The 18,094-nt window shown below is 55.3% G+C and overlaps 1 protein-coding gene across 8 annotated transcripts in view; it reads left to right on the forward strand.

Annotated features, from left to right (window-relative positions):
* CTIF (cap binding complex dependent translation initiation factor) overlaps positions 1-18,094 on the forward strand; it is a 324,350-nt gene that overhangs the window by 219,209 nt on the left and 87,047 nt on the right. For 7 of the 8 annotated variants that reach the window (XM_061400115.1, XM_061400122.1, XM_061400116.1 and 4 more), the window contains exons 8-9: positions 1,773-2,265; positions 4,987-5,286. In XM_061400115.1, coding sequence (XP_061256099.1) covers positions 1,773-2,265; positions 4,987-5,286 — 793 coding nt within the window. The remainder of the gene's footprint in view (positions 1-1,772; positions 2,266-4,986; positions 5,287-18,094) is intronic. The other variant, XM_061400121.1, reaches the window with a different exon arrangement.

Below are 18,094 nucleotides of genomic sequence, written 5' to 3' on the forward strand. Positions count from 1 at the left end.
GATGGAAGCAGCCCTTTGGTGCAAGACTGAAGGGTCCCCAGGATACCCCCCACCCCCTTGCTCTCTTTTAGTCTGCAGATCAAAACATTTGGGGTTTGTCCCATGATGCACAGCCCAGATTTGTTCTGTATGAGAATCTCTGGCTTCCCTGACAGCTCAGCTGGTAAAGAATCTGCCTGCAATGCAGGAGACCCCAGTTCGATTCCTGGGTCGGAAAGATCCATTGGAGAAAAGATAGGCTACCCACTCCAGTATTCTTGGGCTTCCCTTATGGCTCAGCTGGTAAAGAATCTGCCTGCAATGCGACAGACCTGGGTTCGATCCCTGGGTTGGGAAGATCCCCTGGAGAAGGAAAAGGCTACCCATTCCAGTATTCTGGCCTAGAGAATTCCATGGACTGTATAGTCCATAGGGTTGCAAAGAGTCGGACACGACTGAGTGCCTTTCACTTACTCAAGGACCAGACTCTCTTCTTTGAAAGTGTCAAGTAAATCAGTGAGCCTGTTTGCCAAAAACTATCATGTTAAATATCACGTCTGTAGCCCAAGGCTCGGGCTCCCATAACGTGATAGCAGCAGATTGAGGCCCACCCTAACAGCTCCATTTTAACTTAATCACATCTTTAAAGGCGCTCACTCCAAATGCAGTCACATTCTGAGGTCCCAGGGGTTGAGGCCTCAACATACGAATTTGGAGGGAACACAGTTCAGCCTGTAATAATTTCTTATAGCATTTTTAAAAATTGTTTATTTATTTATGTTTGGCTTCGTTTGGGTCTTTGTTGCTGCACAGACTTCTCTAGTTGCGGTGGTCGGGGCGATGGCTGCTCTCTAGTTGCACAGGGTTCTCATGCCGGTGGCTTCCCTTGTCGCAGAGCTCACAAGGGCATTCAGGCTTCAGTAGTTTAAGCTCACAGGCTCACGACTGTGGTGCACAGGCTTAGCTGCTCCGTGACACGTAGGATCTTCCTGGAACAGGGATTGAACCTGTGTTCCCTGCATTGGCAGGCAGATTCTTAACCACTAGACCACCAGGGAAGTCTTCTTATAGCATATTTTGTTTGTGGGTTGGGGGTGAAAATGTCAGTGTACCTAAAGAAAGGTTGTTTAACAAATGGTATAACTGTTCACAGGCCATGATGGTTAAAACGTCATTAATAGAATGCTTGTTATCTGATGCTTCTCTTGTGGTTCAGCTGGTAAAGAATCCACCTGTGAGGCGGGAGACCTGGGTTCGATCCCTGGGTTGGGAAGATCCCCTGGAAAAGGGAAAGGCTACTCACTCTGGTGTTCTGGCCTGGAGAATTCCATGGACTGTATAGTCGGACACAACTGAGCGACTCACTTTCACTGTCCAGTGTAGTTCTGTGTACACATCTTTACTGGAACAAGCATAGAATGCGTTCACAAAATGGGAATGGTTGCTTCAAGAAACATACTGGGTGTCTGGGGACAGTCAGGAGGGTTCACTGTATACTCTAATTGTATCACTTTAAATTTGTTTCCTACACATGTATTAATGCATATTCTAATAAGGAAATAAAATACTTATTTTAAGTCAAGAGTTGACTTAAATCCTGAGTGATCATAGGGACCTATCTGTCATATTCTCTCCTGTAACCCCAGGCCCCTTTGCAGAGCCTGGTGCATAGGAGGCCTTCAGTGAGAGTACTGAGGGAATGAAGAAATGAATTCCTCTGCAGGTATATGGACATAGGGACCCTGGCCAGCGGCCCCAGTGACCCTCTCTTGTCTTTCCCCTTTGTTTGGCAGGCGGCAGCAGAGACCCCCAGGAGGGAACAAGCCCCAGCAGCACGGTGACCACCCACCGGGCAGTGCCAAACACAATAGGGACCACCAGAAATCCTACCAGGGGGGCTCGGCGCCCCACCCCTCAGGGAGGTCCAGCCACCACGGCTACAGCCAGAACCGGCGCTGGCACCACAGCAACACGGAGCATCCTTCCAGCGACAAGGGGAGGGCAGGCGCCCACCGCAACGCCAAAGAGACCGTGCCCGCAGAGAGCCCCAGACTCGAGGATGCCCTGGGGGACGCTGGGCACGGCGGCCTCGAGTCCCCTCGCAGCCCCGATGCCCTGGCCCCAGCAGCTTCCGAGAGGCTCACCCTGCTGCAGCCGGGGTGTCCAGAGGCCGAGATAAAGCTTAAAGACAGTATTATTCCCGAGCGCGGCGGGGAGCGCCCCAAAATTACCCTGCTCCAGTCTTCCAAAGACAGGCTGCGGCGAAGGCTGAAAGAAAAGGTACCGGTAATTGAATTTTCCTTGTTCTTTTGTACCAGGGAGGACAGCACGAGGTAGGCACCTGGGCGGAGGGCTTGGGGGTGGGGGCCTGGGGAGCCGGGTGCAGGCAGAGACCCGCACCTGCTCTCTGCCCAAGAGACCCCTGGTCTCCAGAAGGCAGACCTGTGGCCAGCTCTGCATGCGGATTCCCTCCAGCACAGCACGTTCCACCCTCCTGGAGGCTCAGCTGGACACCTGGTACCAGCCCCCAGCCTGTGAAGGGAGGGTGGGGGAAGAGGTGTGTGCCTCCAGGTGATGGGAAGGCGGCAGAGAAGGCCTGGTGTCCCCCACCAGCATTATCTGGGGGCAGATGCCGCCCTGTCAGTGCTAAAGGGCATCTGGGGAAAACACAGAGCCTATGAGATAAGAATGCTTCTCCCCAAGATGAGTACCAGGCAGGCTGTGCTCCCTGCCAGGGGAGAGCAAAGGTGAGTTGGACAGAGTGCAGCAGGCTGACATCAGCCTTGCCACTCCCCTCCCCCACCAACCAGCAGCAGGGACGGGGCGGGGGCAAGATTTAAGGAGGCACTCACTCTCACATTGCTCAGGTGGCCATCCTGCACAGGCATAGCCCTGAGAAGGAGGGCCTTCTTAAATTTGGAATGAGCATCTCATTCCTCGCCCTACTGCTGGGCCTGGCCTCCAGAGCCTGGTTCACACATTCAGGAAGAGATGCCCCGAGCCTCCAGAGGAGAGCTGGGGCTCTGTCCCTGGCAGCGTTAGGTCCACTCTGCTCACTCTAGCTCCCCATCCCCAGCCACGGGTGCAAGTAAGGTCACCTTGGAGAAGAAGTGTTCCCAGGAAAGGCCAGCTTGCCCCCAGCTTTCCCAGGCATGGGGAGGCTACATGGAGTCCTCCTTGTGGGGCTTCTGCGGAGCTCGAAGTTTCAGGCTTCTCCCCAGCCTCTCTCTCCTGCCTTCTCTCCAACTTTCACCTCCGAGGGCCAGGTCCACGCCCAATCAGGACAAGGCAGGTCAGACCTCTTCCCCGCTCAATTCCTGAAGCTGACATGCTGCTCCTGGTGTCCCTTACAGCCCCAAGTGCCCACCCATACTCCCCACAGGGCAGGCGCTGTGAGGTCCTAGAGAAAAGCATCCTTCATTTCCTTACGTCCCAAAGGTAGGAGCCTGGAGAGGTTCTCAAGTGTACTCCGTGTGTGGTCTCTGCCTGAAAAGTTTCCTGGACAGATTGCTTCAGTCCAGCCAGAAAGAGAATTGCTAAGTTCTCTTCGGTTCTGCTAAATGCAGCTGTGGTGCCACAGAGTGAAACAACACAGGCTTTAGAGTCAAGCAAGCCAGCTGGGTCCTCACTCTGCCTTTGATTGGCTAGGTGGCCTTGGGCAAGTCACCTCGCCTCTCTGTGGCCCCAGTGTACCCATCTGTAAAATGGGTGTCGCACCGTGGTGTAATGCCGCCTTGTAGACGGACTGAAGGTCAAATGTCATAACCTGTCAGAAGACCCTTGTGGGTGATTATTCTACATACTGACCACTATTCCTGCCCGTGGTTGGGATGGGGCAGGAAGAGAGAGATAGAACGGATAAGGTAGATCCCTGATGCCCGTATTTCAGCTGCAAAGACTCCCCTCAGGTCCAGCCTCCTGAACTCCTGGACCAGGAGGACGTGGGCTCAGGCAATGGCAGGACTCAAAGAAAGCTATATAGACCATCTAATCTAACCTCCTCATGTATCTGGGAGGAAACTGAAGCCCGAGTGAAGCCAGTTCCCAGAGCCATCCCACTAGAGACAGACTAGGTTCGAGAGCCCCGGGCTGAGCCTCCCGCCCAGGATTCTTCTGTTGATGACAGAATGGCAAAACATGGGCCCCCCTCTGTGTCTCTGACCCTGCCCTTCAACCCTGGTTTCATCCCAGCAGTTAAGTCCATCACTTGTGGCCACCAGTCTCCTGTGTTTGAGCACATACTTCTGAGACTGTCAGATCCATTTTCTTCCTCCTGCAGCGCAGGTTTGGTCCTAGTTGTAGTGAAACCTCTAGTGGGTGTAGGGTTTTTCCTCTGAAATTTCCCTCCGAGAAGCGCCAGTTGTTTCTGCGGCACTTCGGAGGATTCCTTAGTGTGCAGTACTTGTTGTAAAAAGCCAGCACACAATGCCAAGGCCATGTCACAGGGCTCCCTGTACCCAGAGAGCATGACAGTCCTCAGGCTGAAGTCCATCGTGAGTCCAGAGCCGAGAGTCTGGAGGACTAGATGTAGCCACTCTGTGGGCACCTTTAACCAACACAGCAGGCATTTGGGATGCCACCTCCTTCCTGACCTACTCTTCCTACCCATGTTTTCTCTTGGCCCAATTTCTTATCTGTTAGTTTATATCTTCTTTAATAAGCCCCATTAAATCATTTCTACATTGAGACATCTGATGGACAGGTAGATCCAACAAAGCAAGCCAATGTGTATGAGAAACCTGGTTAAGAGCTAGAGCTCACAAAAAAAGGGTCCACCCAGGGGTCACAGGGGCCGAGCAGAAGGGGAACAGGGAACCTGGGGCCCGAGGGTCCTTGGTGGAGGTCGGGTCCCAAGGGGATCAGACCGCCGGTTCTAGAAGTGACACGGGTCCTTTCTGAGTGTGTCAGTCCTACCTGCATGGAAACCTGGAAACCCTCGGCGGAAACCCGGGCCCCACTCAGACACCGCTCGATTTGTCCCCTACGCCTCCCCCCACCCCCCACCAGGATGAAGTGGCCGTGGAGACCACCAGCCCTCAGCAGAACAAGATGGACAAGTTGATCGAGATTCTAAACAGCATGCGGAACAACAGCACCGACGTGGACGCCAAGCTCACCACCTTCATGGAGGAGGCCCAGAACTCCACCAACTCGGAGGAGATGCTGGGGGAGATCGTACGCACCATCTACCAGAAGGCCGTGTCCGACCGCAGCTTCGCCTTCACGGCCGCCAAGCTCTGCGACAAGATGGCGCTCTTCATGGTGGAGGGGACCAAGTTCCGCAGCCTGCTGCTCAACATGCTGCAGGTAACGGGGCGACAGCTGCGCCTCCCGCCCCGCCCGCCGTGGGCCGGCTCCGGAGAGAGGGCTGTGGATTCTGACCACGGTTGGGCTGCTCCCGAGTTCCACCCTTGCCCGATTAATTATAGAAAATAAAAAGGCACTCAGAGGGCAAGAGATGAGTGGCCAGATTTGCGTGTGTTTGTGTGAGGGCTCCATGGTTACGGTGGGCCAATATAATTTTATAGGTGCTTCCTGCGTAACCAGCCTTCCCCTCTATTTCCATGATAAGAGGGCTGCCTCTTGTCTTAGACCCGTTCTGTGCTTTGACCTCTCCGTGTTCCAGCGGAACGTGCCGTGGACTTTTCTTTTCCTTCTCCTCCTCCCCCCTCCCCAGGACCACCCCCAGGCCCTGCAGGTGACACGCTGCTTGTAGGTGGTGCTGAGATAGGTCTCAGCAAAAGGCATAGAGCAAAAGGGCTTTGAGTTGCGAAGCTGCAGTCTGTCTGCTGACGCGCTGGGCTTGAAACCTCTTCTGGGGCAGAGAGGTCAAAGGCCGTCTCGTTTCTTGGTGCCTCCCCACTCCAAGCCCCTCTACCCGGAGAGCTTACTCCTTCCCCTCCCCTTCCTTCCTTTGTGGGTGCCGATGTCCAGCGATGGTTTTACTGGGGTGTGTAATGGGCGTGGGCCCTTAAACTGAGTGCAGGGCTGTGTGATCTCCCAGGTGGGGAGCTGAAGCCTGTCTCTCTTCACCATGGTCACAAGGGAACCGGTCCCAGCACTGGTGGCATCGTGGAGAGGCAGCAGGTGGCATAGGATGGCGGCCGTGCCAGGCCTGGGACTGTCCTTGGAGACTCTAGGCTGGGGAAAAAGTCATCTCTGCTCCTCCTCTGTACCTTAGACGGGTTGAGATATGCATTGAGTTTCAGCCCAGGTAGGGTAAAACAGGAGCTTGGAAGTTCCGGAAGTAGGATTACAGAGCCGGAAGAAACACCTGCAGGTCTTTCTTAAGGATGGTGAGTGACCGTGTAATAGATCATCCGAACCGTGACATTTCTGAGAGTCAGGGGCTGTATTCGTCATCAGGCCTAGACCCCCCGGTGTCGACCAGGACATGTGGTCACCCTGGTCTTAGCCACCTGATTTTTCAGTCTCTGCCGTCCCTTCCCCAGGAACAGTGAGGGAGGAGCCCCCTCCGAAGGCTGCCCGTGGGCTCCATCCCGCTGCCCTCCCGTCTTCCCAGGGCAACTGCTCACTGCAACCTGAGCCATGCTGGCCAGCCCGGGCTGCTTCTGTCCAGCTCGCAGCCCTGATCAGGTTCCCATTCCTGGATCGCCCACGCTCCCCGGTGACGAATTCCCGCATTACCTGAGGGATTTGCACGTCGGGCATGTTCCTCGTGGGCCGGAATGTCCTGGGAGAGTGTGGAGGGTGATGGCAGGGAGCAGCCTGTCTGCCACGTACGGCCAGGCCTGGAGGGGGCGGGGTGGGGGGGTGGTCAGGGACAGATCGACCTTTGGCCTTGGCTTTTGTGAAGAGAAGGGCCAGGACAGGGCAAGACTTCTGACGGTGGCTGCCAGCTCTGCGTAACCAGCCGGCGCCCGCGGTGGACACACACACGCAGGGCGTGGGATGAGAGGCGTCCAGCCGGGCAGGGCAGCTGGCTGCAGGGGTCACCTGAGATCCTGCCCAGGTCAGGCTTCTCTTCCAGTGACCCGCGGTTAGAGCGGCCTTGCTCACAGTGTCCGGCAGAGCATCCGCGCTGGGACGTGCTCAGCCTCAACAGAGCCCTTTGGCCCCCTACTCCCCACCTCTCTGTCCCCGGAGAAGTGGACTATCTTAGGCCAGCAGGATCACAGTGTCCCCTTGGCCCCCACTGCCCCCTTCATCCCTTGCAGCCTCGGCTTAAGTGTAAGAGGGAGCTCCTTGAAGTGTGTAACCAGAGGGCTGGGGCTGGACCCTCAGGCCTCCTGGGTCATTGTTCAAGGCCCCTTGGCCCCCACGGAAGGTGGGCTGGGTGTGCTGGACTCCTGGCATACCCCCCATTATGAGGCCTGGCCTCGTGGGCCCTGCTTCTCTGCTGCTGAGGAACTGCTCGGTTGGAGTAGGCTTTCCAGGTAGCATCATTCATGGCCATTCACCACCCCAGACCCACAAGGCTCAAGAAAAGAGAGCAGGGGGCGTAACTCATCAAACCCCACTTTTCTCGTGACCCACAGGAGTGTCTCTTTTCACCTGCTTTCATTTTATGGCAAACCTGATTTGTATCCCTTCCCTGGGCCCCAGCACCTTCCCCCCCCCGCACCGCCCCCCCCTCCAAGCCTTTCTCCCTCTGAGGTTCATACTCAGCTGCACGCACTCAGGGTCCACTGTCTCTGGATCCCCAGCCAGCCCTCAGTTCAGTTCAACCGCCCCTGAGACGCCCTTCATGTGGTAAGGTTTCACCGCTCCCTCCGTGTCCAGGTTCTGAGATCTGGCTTAGTGATGCTGGCTGCGTGATGCTGGCTACAAAGTGGACAGGCTGCAAGGCGCCCTGTGAACACAGCTCCCAGCAGCTGTCTTTGGATGTTTTGCCCTCCTTGGCCAAGCGCTTTCACTGTCTGGGCTTTGGCAGCGGGAGCTGGCAGCCCCAGAGGAGACGGGCAGGCTCTGATGTCGGGGACGTTGGCACGGAGTGTGGGCTGCCTGCCAAGCTGGGACGCAGCCCCCATGGAGAGCTGAAGTGAGAGCGAACACAGGGAAGGGTCAAAGGACCTTTCACCCCTCACAGCCAAACTCAGCTTTGTCATCTCAGGGAACCCAAAAGCACCGCCCTCGTTAGCCCTGACAATGCCAGAGATCTTGGGGTCCCAGGGGACCCCTGTCACCAGTCCCATGGCTCAGAAATCATCTTCAGTTTTTACATCTAAACTGAGTCTTTTTGCCTTAGGTGTGATTGTTTTCTAAGTAGTGTTCTGGTAAATAAAATTCTGCTCATTAAACAGGCATTTCTCAAATGTCTGTTAGGTGCCAGGCATGCATGTCAGTGCTTCTCAAACTTGCATTTGTGTTCGAATCACTTGAGAGTCTATAAATAGAGGTTCTGATTCAGGAAATCTGGGTAGAACCTGAGAGGCTACATTTCTAACAAGCCCCCAGGTGACGGCGGTGCTGCTGCTGGCCCAGGACCACACTTTGAGTACTAAGATGTTGGATGACTGACGGTTCGTAGCGATGGGTCTAGTTCACAGGCCCGACCGACACACGTCTTTTAATGGTGTGATGTCAGAAGTGGGGACCCAGGCTGGGAATACGGAGTTCCAGGCACCAGGTTTTCTTCAGGGCCCTGTCTCCCAGCCTAGCTCTTCTTCAGCATCTCAGAGGAAGACGTTTTTAAAACATACCGACGTGGGGGTTCTCCCCCAGACCGACTGAGTTAGACTCCACAGCGATGGGCCTGGGCATCCTTTCTTGAAGAACTCCCCAGCTGATTCTGCAGTGATGGAGCGCCCCCGTTAGGAAGATAACTCCAGAGATGCTCTGTCTGCGCACAGTTGTCACTTACGAACCGGTTGGCCCTGCCCACCACCCCATGAATCAGCCAAGAAATGGGTCCCAGGTACTGGGCTCTTTGCTGAGTGATGAGAAGGAGTCAGAGCCTGAGCTGCTGAGAGAGCTCCAAAAAGCAGGAGACGTTGGCAAGCGAGTGCATCCCTTCCCCTCGCCCCGCCTCGGGTGCCCCTCTGTGCAGCGAGGAGGCTGGCTTGGACCCTCGCAGGAGACCTCTCTCCCGCACCTCGCTGTTCCGAGAGTCCTCCTGGGAAACCTCCACCCTCATGGGTCAGCCAGGTGGGGGCGGCCTCTCCCCTCCCGCGGGCCTCTTTTCTCTCTGCTCTCAGCTCCGTCCTCCGGGTCCTTTTCCTTTCTCTTGGCCTCAGACGTTTGTCGAAGCACCTATCACGGGTTTTAGGAAAAGGGCCTCCCTCTTCAACCCCCAAGGGGTTGCCAGGCTCAGCCATCAGTAAAGCTAAGGAGGTGATTCATGTCCCTTGCCCCACCCCTTCCCACCCGGCTCCCACTCTGCTTGATCGCAGGGTCCCACACCCATGAGATGTGCACTGTGGGATTCTGACTCCCAGGAGAATGTGGGCGACCCACAACCCCTGGGCTACGGAAGTCACCAGGACTCCGCCCCGATCTTTACCAAGGAATCGTGGTACCAAGAGGGGGTGGGGGGGCTCTGGTGTCACTGCGAGGTGAAGAATGAGCGAGCCTCTTTTTATGGGTCTTTGGAATGACAGGAATTGGAGGCCTGAGCCCCCGCCACCCAGCACTGCCCCGTCACCACCCTGGACCTTCCGCTCGGGCTCAGAGAGTGCTCCTTTGCTGAGATATGCTTGGGCAGTATCAGTTCAAGCCCTCCTCTGTTGAAATGTGTGTGCCCTGTTTAGCCAAGAGGTGTCTGCATCTGAGCTATGCAGAGCAAAGTATTATTAGAGCCGGCATCAGTGTGTCTGTAACTGAACCCCGCTCTCCCTAGCAACCGTTGTCAACAACACATCTAACAGAAGGAGGCGATACCTTTTTTTGAAGGAAAGAAAAAAAGAAAAACCTCATCTCACCAAGTCGTAAACACAGCAGGGCTGTTGTGAAAAGACAATGCAAAATCAGAATCTGGCATGTAACCAGGTTTCAAAATAAATTGCTCTCTGCCAGCAACTTCTAGAAGACAGCCTCTTAAAAAGCTGACCTGGAGCTAGAAAATGGATAAGCTCTGCAGAGCTTCTGGCTGGGTCACCATTAAGCATCACGTTTGGGGCTTTTGACACACAGAAACTCAATCAAGTGGTGACAGGGGTTCTGTGGGGCCTCTGAAGGGTCTGTGGGAGTAATTTTAACTGGGGCACTCAAGATTTTCTGGTCTGGCTGCCCCATCAGTAAATCAAAATACAAGCTGCATCTTCAGGACTTAGGGGATCCATTCATCCCACTGATACCCCGTTTCTCCCATCTCTGCCTCCTGGTCTTAGTCCCTTGCTTGCTGGCTTGGGCAAAGGCACTGCTCTGTTCCATAATAGGGAACCTCCTTCTCTCCTGGTTATCTTGAGGTTTCAGAAATATCAAAAGTTGTTCCTCTTTTCCCAAAATGTGGAGTTCTCAATCCCAATCTTTTATGGAGGGAGGGAGAAGGACCAACATTGATTCTTAGGGTTCTAACCAGAGTTGTAAGTTGAGTTGTAAGTTCCCATCTGAGTTCCTCGATGGCAGGAATCCTGGCTGTGTGATGCTTGGTCCCCGGCTCCTGGCACCGTGACCTGTACACAGTGGATGCTCAGCAAGTGCCTGGGGAAGGGAGGCACAGGGCCATCAGCCTTAGGTACCAGAGCTCCTGGTGCGAGACGGGCTTCTCAGCTCTTCTGAGCACTTTCCTGCATGTGAACCTGGAGATTCTCTCCCCAGGGTGGCTTCCAGGGCAGGATCCATCCCCAATGTGTGTGGAACAGGACAGTGACTCAGTGAGGCTACCAAGTCATGGGGCTGAATGGGGGCGATCAGTCCAGCACCCCAAGCTCTTGGCTCCTGTGAAAATGTTACTCGCTCAGTCGTGCCCGACTCTTTGCGACCCCGTGGACTGTAGTTTGCCAGGCTCCTCTGTCCGTGGGATTCTCCAGGCAAGAATACTGGAGTAAGTAGCCATTCCCTTCTCTAGGGTATCTTCCCAACCCAGGGATCAAACCTGGGTATCCTGCGTTACAGGCAGATTCTTTATTGTCTGAGCCACCAGGGAAGACCCTGGACTCCCAGACCACCCCCCTAAATAGGATATAAGGGTCAGAAAGTTGGGAAAATCAGGAATCCATCTCTTGAAGCTATTAGTGGGGATTTCAAAATCTGTGCTCCTAGAAGGTACCCCGCCGGATTTCCGATGCTGTCCGAGTCTCTGGGTTTTCCAGGCCAATGGAGGGCTGAGGGTATCCAAGGAAACACTGCCGTGGCCCCGTCTGTTTTATCCAGATGAAGCACACAGCCGTTCTTCCTGTGGCGGGCTCTCCCCTCGCACCCTCTTCCTCGGCCCCGCCCCTGCACGCCCACTGCTGAGCCGACGTGCACTCCAGGCATGTAAACTAATTTTACTGTTGGCCCAAGCCAGGCATACCCAGGGAGAGAAGCACATTGTTCTGTGCATTCCAGAGCCTGAGCAAAGCCCTGGGCTGTACCCACCCGAGTGCCCCTCCTCCGGTCTCAGGAAATCAGGAGCGAGAAAGTGCAGGACCAGCAGGCGATGCGAGCGCTCTCCCCGCGGGTCAATCATGGAAGGTGACTTTGTTATTGTGTTAATCGCTCAGTCGTGTCTGACTCTTTGCGACCCCATGGACTACAGCCAGCCAGGCTCGTCTGTCCGTGGAATTCTCCAGGCAAGAATACTGGAGTGGCTAGCCATTCCCTTCCGCCCACAAAACATCTCTTTTTTCTAAAAACTGTGGTTCTGATGGCACCCTGGGAGTTGTCGGTGCCCTACACGGCCAGGCAGAGGTAGCACACACCTTGCCCAACAGTGGGCACCGGCAAGCTGGCCTCCCATGTCCTGTCTTTGGAGCTTGACCTGCATGAGAGTCTGTGGCGGGCACAGCTCTCCCGCTGGGGACAGCAGCACCTGCCTGGTACCCAGGCTCTTCGCCCACCAGACCAGAACCAGAACAGGGGCCGGCTGTGCCTCCAGCCAGCCTTGTTGCCCACACTTACTTTGCAACGAGTAAACTTCTACCTTCTTGCTCCCCATCCTCACGTCTTCCTCTCAACAAGCTCTTCTTGAGCACCTCCTGCGTACCGCCCACTCAGCAGGGCCCACGCCTGTGTCATCTCTGTGAATGCGCCCTCCCTTCTCGTCTCCCCCTAGTTTGTGTCACTGGAGGCACTGTCCCCAAGTCTGAGTTTTATTCAAGGATCCAGCTGGGGTGTCTCAAAGCCAGTTTTTCTGACTCGGTAGGGGCACAGTGGCTTCTGAAAGGGCTAAATCTAAGGCTCCCTTCTAGAACTTCGTTATGCCCTGCGGGACAGAGGCAGCCTGTGATACAAACAGGAAAAAAAAGCATTTTGATTTTTTTTTTAATCTGAAAATAAGCAGAGGAAAGGACAGCAGCCTGCCAGTTGAGGTTTTCTTGTCTCAGAGGCGAGGTCCCCACCAAGTACCCCCATGGCAGGTTTCAGCCAGCATCAAAGGGCTGCTTCCAGGAGCCTCTGCCCAGGATGAAGGTGCCCTGGTGGGCAGGTGCTGGGACACCCGAGGTCCTGCTCCCGCTCTCCTGTCTCTGGGCCGAGGAGCTTTCCGGGGGTCAGGAGTCATATCCCCATCACCCGTGTCCCTTGTCAGGCCGTGTTCTCTTCCCTGCACTCCCTCACCCCCGACCCGGGCTTCGTTTTCCCTGCTAAATCCCCTGATGGGACTTGGCCGGGCACTCCCCCTGTCTGAGGCTGCCACGCTGAGGCAGGCCCTGCAGATAAGTGGGTTATCGGAGAAGGCAGCTCGGGTGTCCTGGGCCCCAGAGGGTCACCCCTGGCCGGCTGGCAGCTCACCCCCAGCTCCTCCTCCCCGGCTCCATCCCAGAGCCAGGCCAGCAAGGAGACAGCAGTTCCTTCCCCCGCAGCTCAGTGAGCGGCCAGCCCCCAGCCGCCGCCGGGAATCTGAGCTATGCTAAGCCGTCCAGATCGCCGCATCGCTGCCCTGCCCGGCCCAGACAGGGCGCCTCTACCTGCCGCGGCCGCCACTGGAAAGCTGGCACCGCCTGGGCCGATGGAAACAAATCTCCCTGTGGGTTATGTAACCACGAACCATCCTGGCCCCGGCTCCCTTGGGGAGGAGGCTCCCAACCCCCACGGAATGGAGAGCGGTGGCCCCTGGGCAGGGAGCGGACAGAGGGTCATTCTTTCAAAGAGAAGCAAGTCATCCTGAGTGATTGCCCAAGGTCCTTCTCCAGACCCAAGGTCCTCAGTGCCCCTAGGAAGACCGATGTTCCCTGTACTTGCTGGCAGAGCGCGGAGGTCAGCCCAAGACACGAACCCAAGTGAAGTGAGGAAGGCGCGTTGGGAGAGCTGAACTCACAGGGGAGGTTAAGGAGAGGGGGGCAGGTCTTGCGGGGCTTGGTGTTTTGGTTTGGCTTTTTCTTGTAATAAGATACCTGCAACGTGAAATTCACCAGCTTAACTGTTTTTAAGTGCATGTGTCAAGTGCAACCGCAGCCTTGCACTGCACTCCCAGCAGCCCCCCGCAGAACCCTCTCATCGTCCCAGTCAGAAGTCCTGTACCTCCTCACAGTCACCCCCAGCCCCCTACACCCCCTCTCCCTTCTGTCTCCGTGGGTTCTCAGCTCTGTGCTTTACGCGTATAAGTGGAAACCATACAGTGGTCCTTTTGAGTCTGGCTCACCTCACTTAGCATCATGGCTTCAAGATTCGTTCATGGGGTAGCTCGTGTCAGATTTCCCTTCCTTTTCGTGGCTGGATAATATTCCATGGTATGGATGGACCACATTTTATTTATCTGTTCATTCATCCATCACGGATGGCCCCTTGGGTTGTTTCACCTTCAGGCTGTTGTGAATTATGTCACCATGAACATGTCACATACATGTATCTGTTTATGTTCTTGCTTTCAGTTATTTTGGGTATGTGTATCTAGACGTGGAATTGCTGGATTCTGTGAAAATTCTACGTAGAACTTTTTAGAAACTCGCTAACTATGTTCCAGAAGGCTGTTTTTCATGGAGAGAATGTATGAACCAAGACCCAAGTAAAGGACAGTGAGGATACTGCCTTACTTGGAATCCAGGGTCAGGGTGTTAAGTGGAGAGTCAGAGGAAGTCTGTAAGGTGGAACAGAAGGCTTTGGACTTTATGAAGTGGAACTCGGGAGCCACTGTTGAGCCATGAGGTCCTAAGATTAAAAATCATAGAATAGTATAGACCTGAAGGATCTATAGATTATCCATCCAACCCATTCATATCATAGGTGAGAGACTAGAAGCCCAGGGAGGTTAACAAAAGCCCTGCTTTAGGAAGATCTGGATGCTGGGTTATAGGGTGTCATGCTTGGAAATCCAGTACATAGAGGACCAGGGGTTTTAAGTGACCATGCTTGTCTCTTTCATAAGGAAAGCACACACTGATTCGGACCTGCCCCTCAAAGATTCAAGCTGCTGTGGCGGGTCTCATTCCCTCTCCTCCAGGGACCTGCTCCCAGCCCTAGGTAGGCAGAACAGTAGCATTTGTCCCCATCAGAACTGCCCCCATCACTCAGGAGCTGGAATCTGGAGTTGCTAGCAGGGGGACAGTGGGCTGATGTGGGAGATATACCCCTCTTCCTTCTGCCAGGCCTGGCACAAGAGTCTCCAGGAGCCACCCAGGTAAATCAGTGGGCATCTGTGAACAGAGGCTTCCCAGACAAAGGTGCACGGCCTGGGTTTCAAAGTGGGCACCAAACACAGGGACTTCTGGCCCCCTGGGGGAGGATGAACAGGACTCACCTCTGTGCCCCTGACCCTTGTCTGGATGCCCCGTCCACACTGCTGAGGACACCTCTCCCTAGCTTTCTCTGCCCATACCCATGTGCCCTGGCTGTCCTCTGGACACCTGGCATGAGGCAGAGTGATTTATTGGAAGTTAGTGAGTGTGGGGTGGAGCAGAGAGGGTTGGGGGATGGAAACTTTTTAAGCAGTCAGCCAGGGTGGCACACTTGTCTTGAACTCATTGCTTTCAGGGTGGCTGGGTTCCATCTCCACTAGAAGATAAAAGAAGGGATCCCTTTAAGTGGACAGAGGTCACCAGGCGTCCCGGGGTGCAGAGTGTGATGCAAGGATGCAGGTGGGGGTTCACCCATGCTTCAGTTACTCCTTAGCCGATTGGCATCATGTGATTGATCCAGCCTGTCTTCATTGCTGCTCGGGCTTTTCTCCAGTTGCAGAGAGCGGGGCGGGCTTCTCATTGCTCCGGCTTCTTTTGTTGCGGAACGCAGGCTCTAGGGCTCGTGGGCTTCAGTAGTTGCGGCTCCCGGGCTCTAGAGCACAGGCTCAATAGTCGTGGCCCATGGGCTGAGTGGCTTCGCTGTGTCTGGGGTTTTCCCAGATCGGGGATCAGGGATCTAACCCATGTCTCCAGCACTGGCAGACGAATTCTCCACCACTGAGTCACCAGGGAAGTCCCCTAGTTTCTTCTTGCTCCGGACCTTTCCCTGTTGGGTGGCATGTCTGTCCCAGAGAGGTTGTGTGACCCTCAGCCAGGAAGCAGGGGCTGGACTGTATGGCCCCTTGAGGTCACCTTCCAGCTTGGAGCTTTTGCTGCAGCCTGAAAACCATCAGCCTGAGAACCATCAGCATAGGGAGTCTGCCCTGGGAGCCCAAAGTTCAGAATCGGGGCTCTCTGCACACCCAGAATCTCCATCCCCTTTTGCCTCCCAACCAGTATGCTGAGTCTTCAAGGAACAGCAGTGCCAGCCCCTTCCTGGCCCATCCTCAACCCCAGTTCCAGCCGGCAGTGCTGGGGAGAGGGTAGGCCCCGCTTTGGGGGAGCAGGCTGTGACCTGCAGGAAACCAGCTTCACTTGACCCTTGGGTGGCCTTTGAGATCCCAGTTCACAGAGGGAAAGAAGCTTCAGGTCACTTGGAAACATGGAGACAGGTATGTCCAGCCAGGAGCAGTGCCCCCGGGGCCCCTGCTCGCCAGGGATGGCTGTTCAGCTAATCCCCTTCAGGAAGCCCCTTACTCCCAAATCACCCCACTCTTGACAGTGTAGCTCGGATCAAATAATGTCCCAGAGGACCGCCACGCTGCTGCCACGCACTGCCGTCCAGCTCGGCTGCCGAGCGGGGCAGTGCCAAAGGACAGCGGGGCTTGGGTGGTATTCAGGGATGGCTGGGCTCCAGCTAAAGCTTAGGAATATCTGTCTATAATTGGAGTCAGTGCATTCCTGGGCAGCTGCATGTACATCGGAGCTCCACACTCCCCATTGACCCCATCAGACAACAGTCACTGCATTACTCTGGGTGTTGAAAAAAATCTGATTGGAATAGTATCTCTGATGTGGACTTAGAAGCAGAGTCACCTGGAATTCAGTCTGCAGGCCCCAGAAACTTGCCCTTGATGACGTCCTGCCGTGTTGCATAAGGAATCGTTGACAAAGCCCAGAGTCCAACACCTACCTCCTGACCCTGGTTCTGGCGCGTCAGCTGACGACTTTGGGCAGACCTCGCAGTCAGTCCTAGCTGCCCTCCACTTACTCGTCCATTAAGTGGGGGTAATCATACCTGCCCCCTAACACCAGTTTATCCCACAGACATCATCACTGTTTAAATCCACTGACACACGTCCCATTTTGTCTGTGTCCTCTTGAGACTCCTCCTCCAACAGGAATTTCTGAATTTCACAAAATCATGTTTTTCCTTTTGCCCTTGATGAATCCCATTCGTTTAAGGTTCCTAGGAGAGGCCCCACACAGGCTTTCTTCCACAAGCCCAGGGGCCCCCAAGTCATGCTGTGGTTTAGGGTTCAGATTGTAGCAGTGCAGATAGCCCAGGATCCGTCCACAACGAAAGCTCGCATGGAGGTCCTGAGATTGGTGTTGAAGCCCTAGTGGGTGTGAGTGCTTAGCTCTGTTAAATCTCCAGTAAAGCAGGAGCCTCTGGCCTCCATTAGATATTTAGAGGCCTGATGGAAGGGCAAGGCCAGCTCAACCAGAGAACAATTTAGGAAAATCAAGAGGAGGGGGCAGGCCCTTTAAGTGCTGGTGCCTGGGGAAGACTTCCTGGAGGAGGTAGCATGAAAGGAGAGGCCGGATTTGGGTGGACCCAGGAAAGTAGGAGGAAGGCGCCAAAGCAAAGGCTTGAGTGTGGGAACAGCCAAGTGGAGGGCAGTGGGCATGACTGTGCAGGAGAGCGCGGTGGGATGACGGTCGTGCACTGTCAGCCTGGCCAAGGCTGCCCGGGCAGCAGCAGGGGGCTCTGCAAGTGTCAGAGAGCCCTGGGGTAAAGCTGCCCAGCCAGGCCGTGAGCCCAGGTCACAGTCACCACGGTGGCCCATTCATTTGCTGGCACTCGCTGCTCACCATCTCAGGCCAAGGCTGTTTTAATCCAGAACTAAAGCTTCTACCTTCAGATTAGGGAGCTCCCTGCCAGCTTTGGGCCCCAGTCGATCTGAGACCGGAGGCAGGGAGCGCCACGGCATCTGGGGCCCCGGGCCAGGCTGCTGGGAGGCCCCAGAAGTCAGGGTTTCACTGAGGCAGGTAGTGTGGGGCCTGGCACGCGAGGCCAAGAGACCCTGTCTTTCTGGACCAGTCCAGTACCTCGTGGGAGAGGTCAAGTCCCAGCTGCCCACCTGGAGTAACCCACTCAGCCCCTCACTGCCTCCAAGCTGCCTCCAAGAGCCGTGTAGAGATGCTGCCCACGCACTTAACCACTCATACCCATGCACTTAGTACTGGTGACGTCGTATTTTTTGTCAGTCGCTCAGTTGTGTCCAGCTCTTTTGCGACTCCATGGACTGTAGCCCACCAGGCTCCTCTGTCCATGGAATTCTCCAGGCAAGTATACTGGGGGTAGCCAATCCCTTCTCCAGGGGGTCTTCCTGACTCAGGGATTGAACCTGGGTCTCCTACCTTGCAGGTGGATTCTTTATCTTCTGAGCCATGAGGGAAGCCAGTACTGCCCCTTCCTCCAGCCTTACGGCCTGCAGGGAACCAGAGGCAGGGCTACCTGTGATGCCTGGGGCTGGACAGATTCACAAAGCAACCCTCCTCTGCAGAAGCCCCATCCCTCCTCCCCCAGGCACATTTTTTTTCTGGCCTGCCTGGAGGGGTACAGCAGGAGACAG

This window comes from Bos javanicus, chromosome 24 (genome assembly GCF_032452875.1).
Source record: "Bos javanicus breed banteng chromosome 24, ARS-OSU_banteng_1.0, whole genome shotgun sequence".
NCBI lineage: Eukaryota > Metazoa > Chordata > Mammalia > Artiodactyla > Bovidae > Bos > Bos javanicus.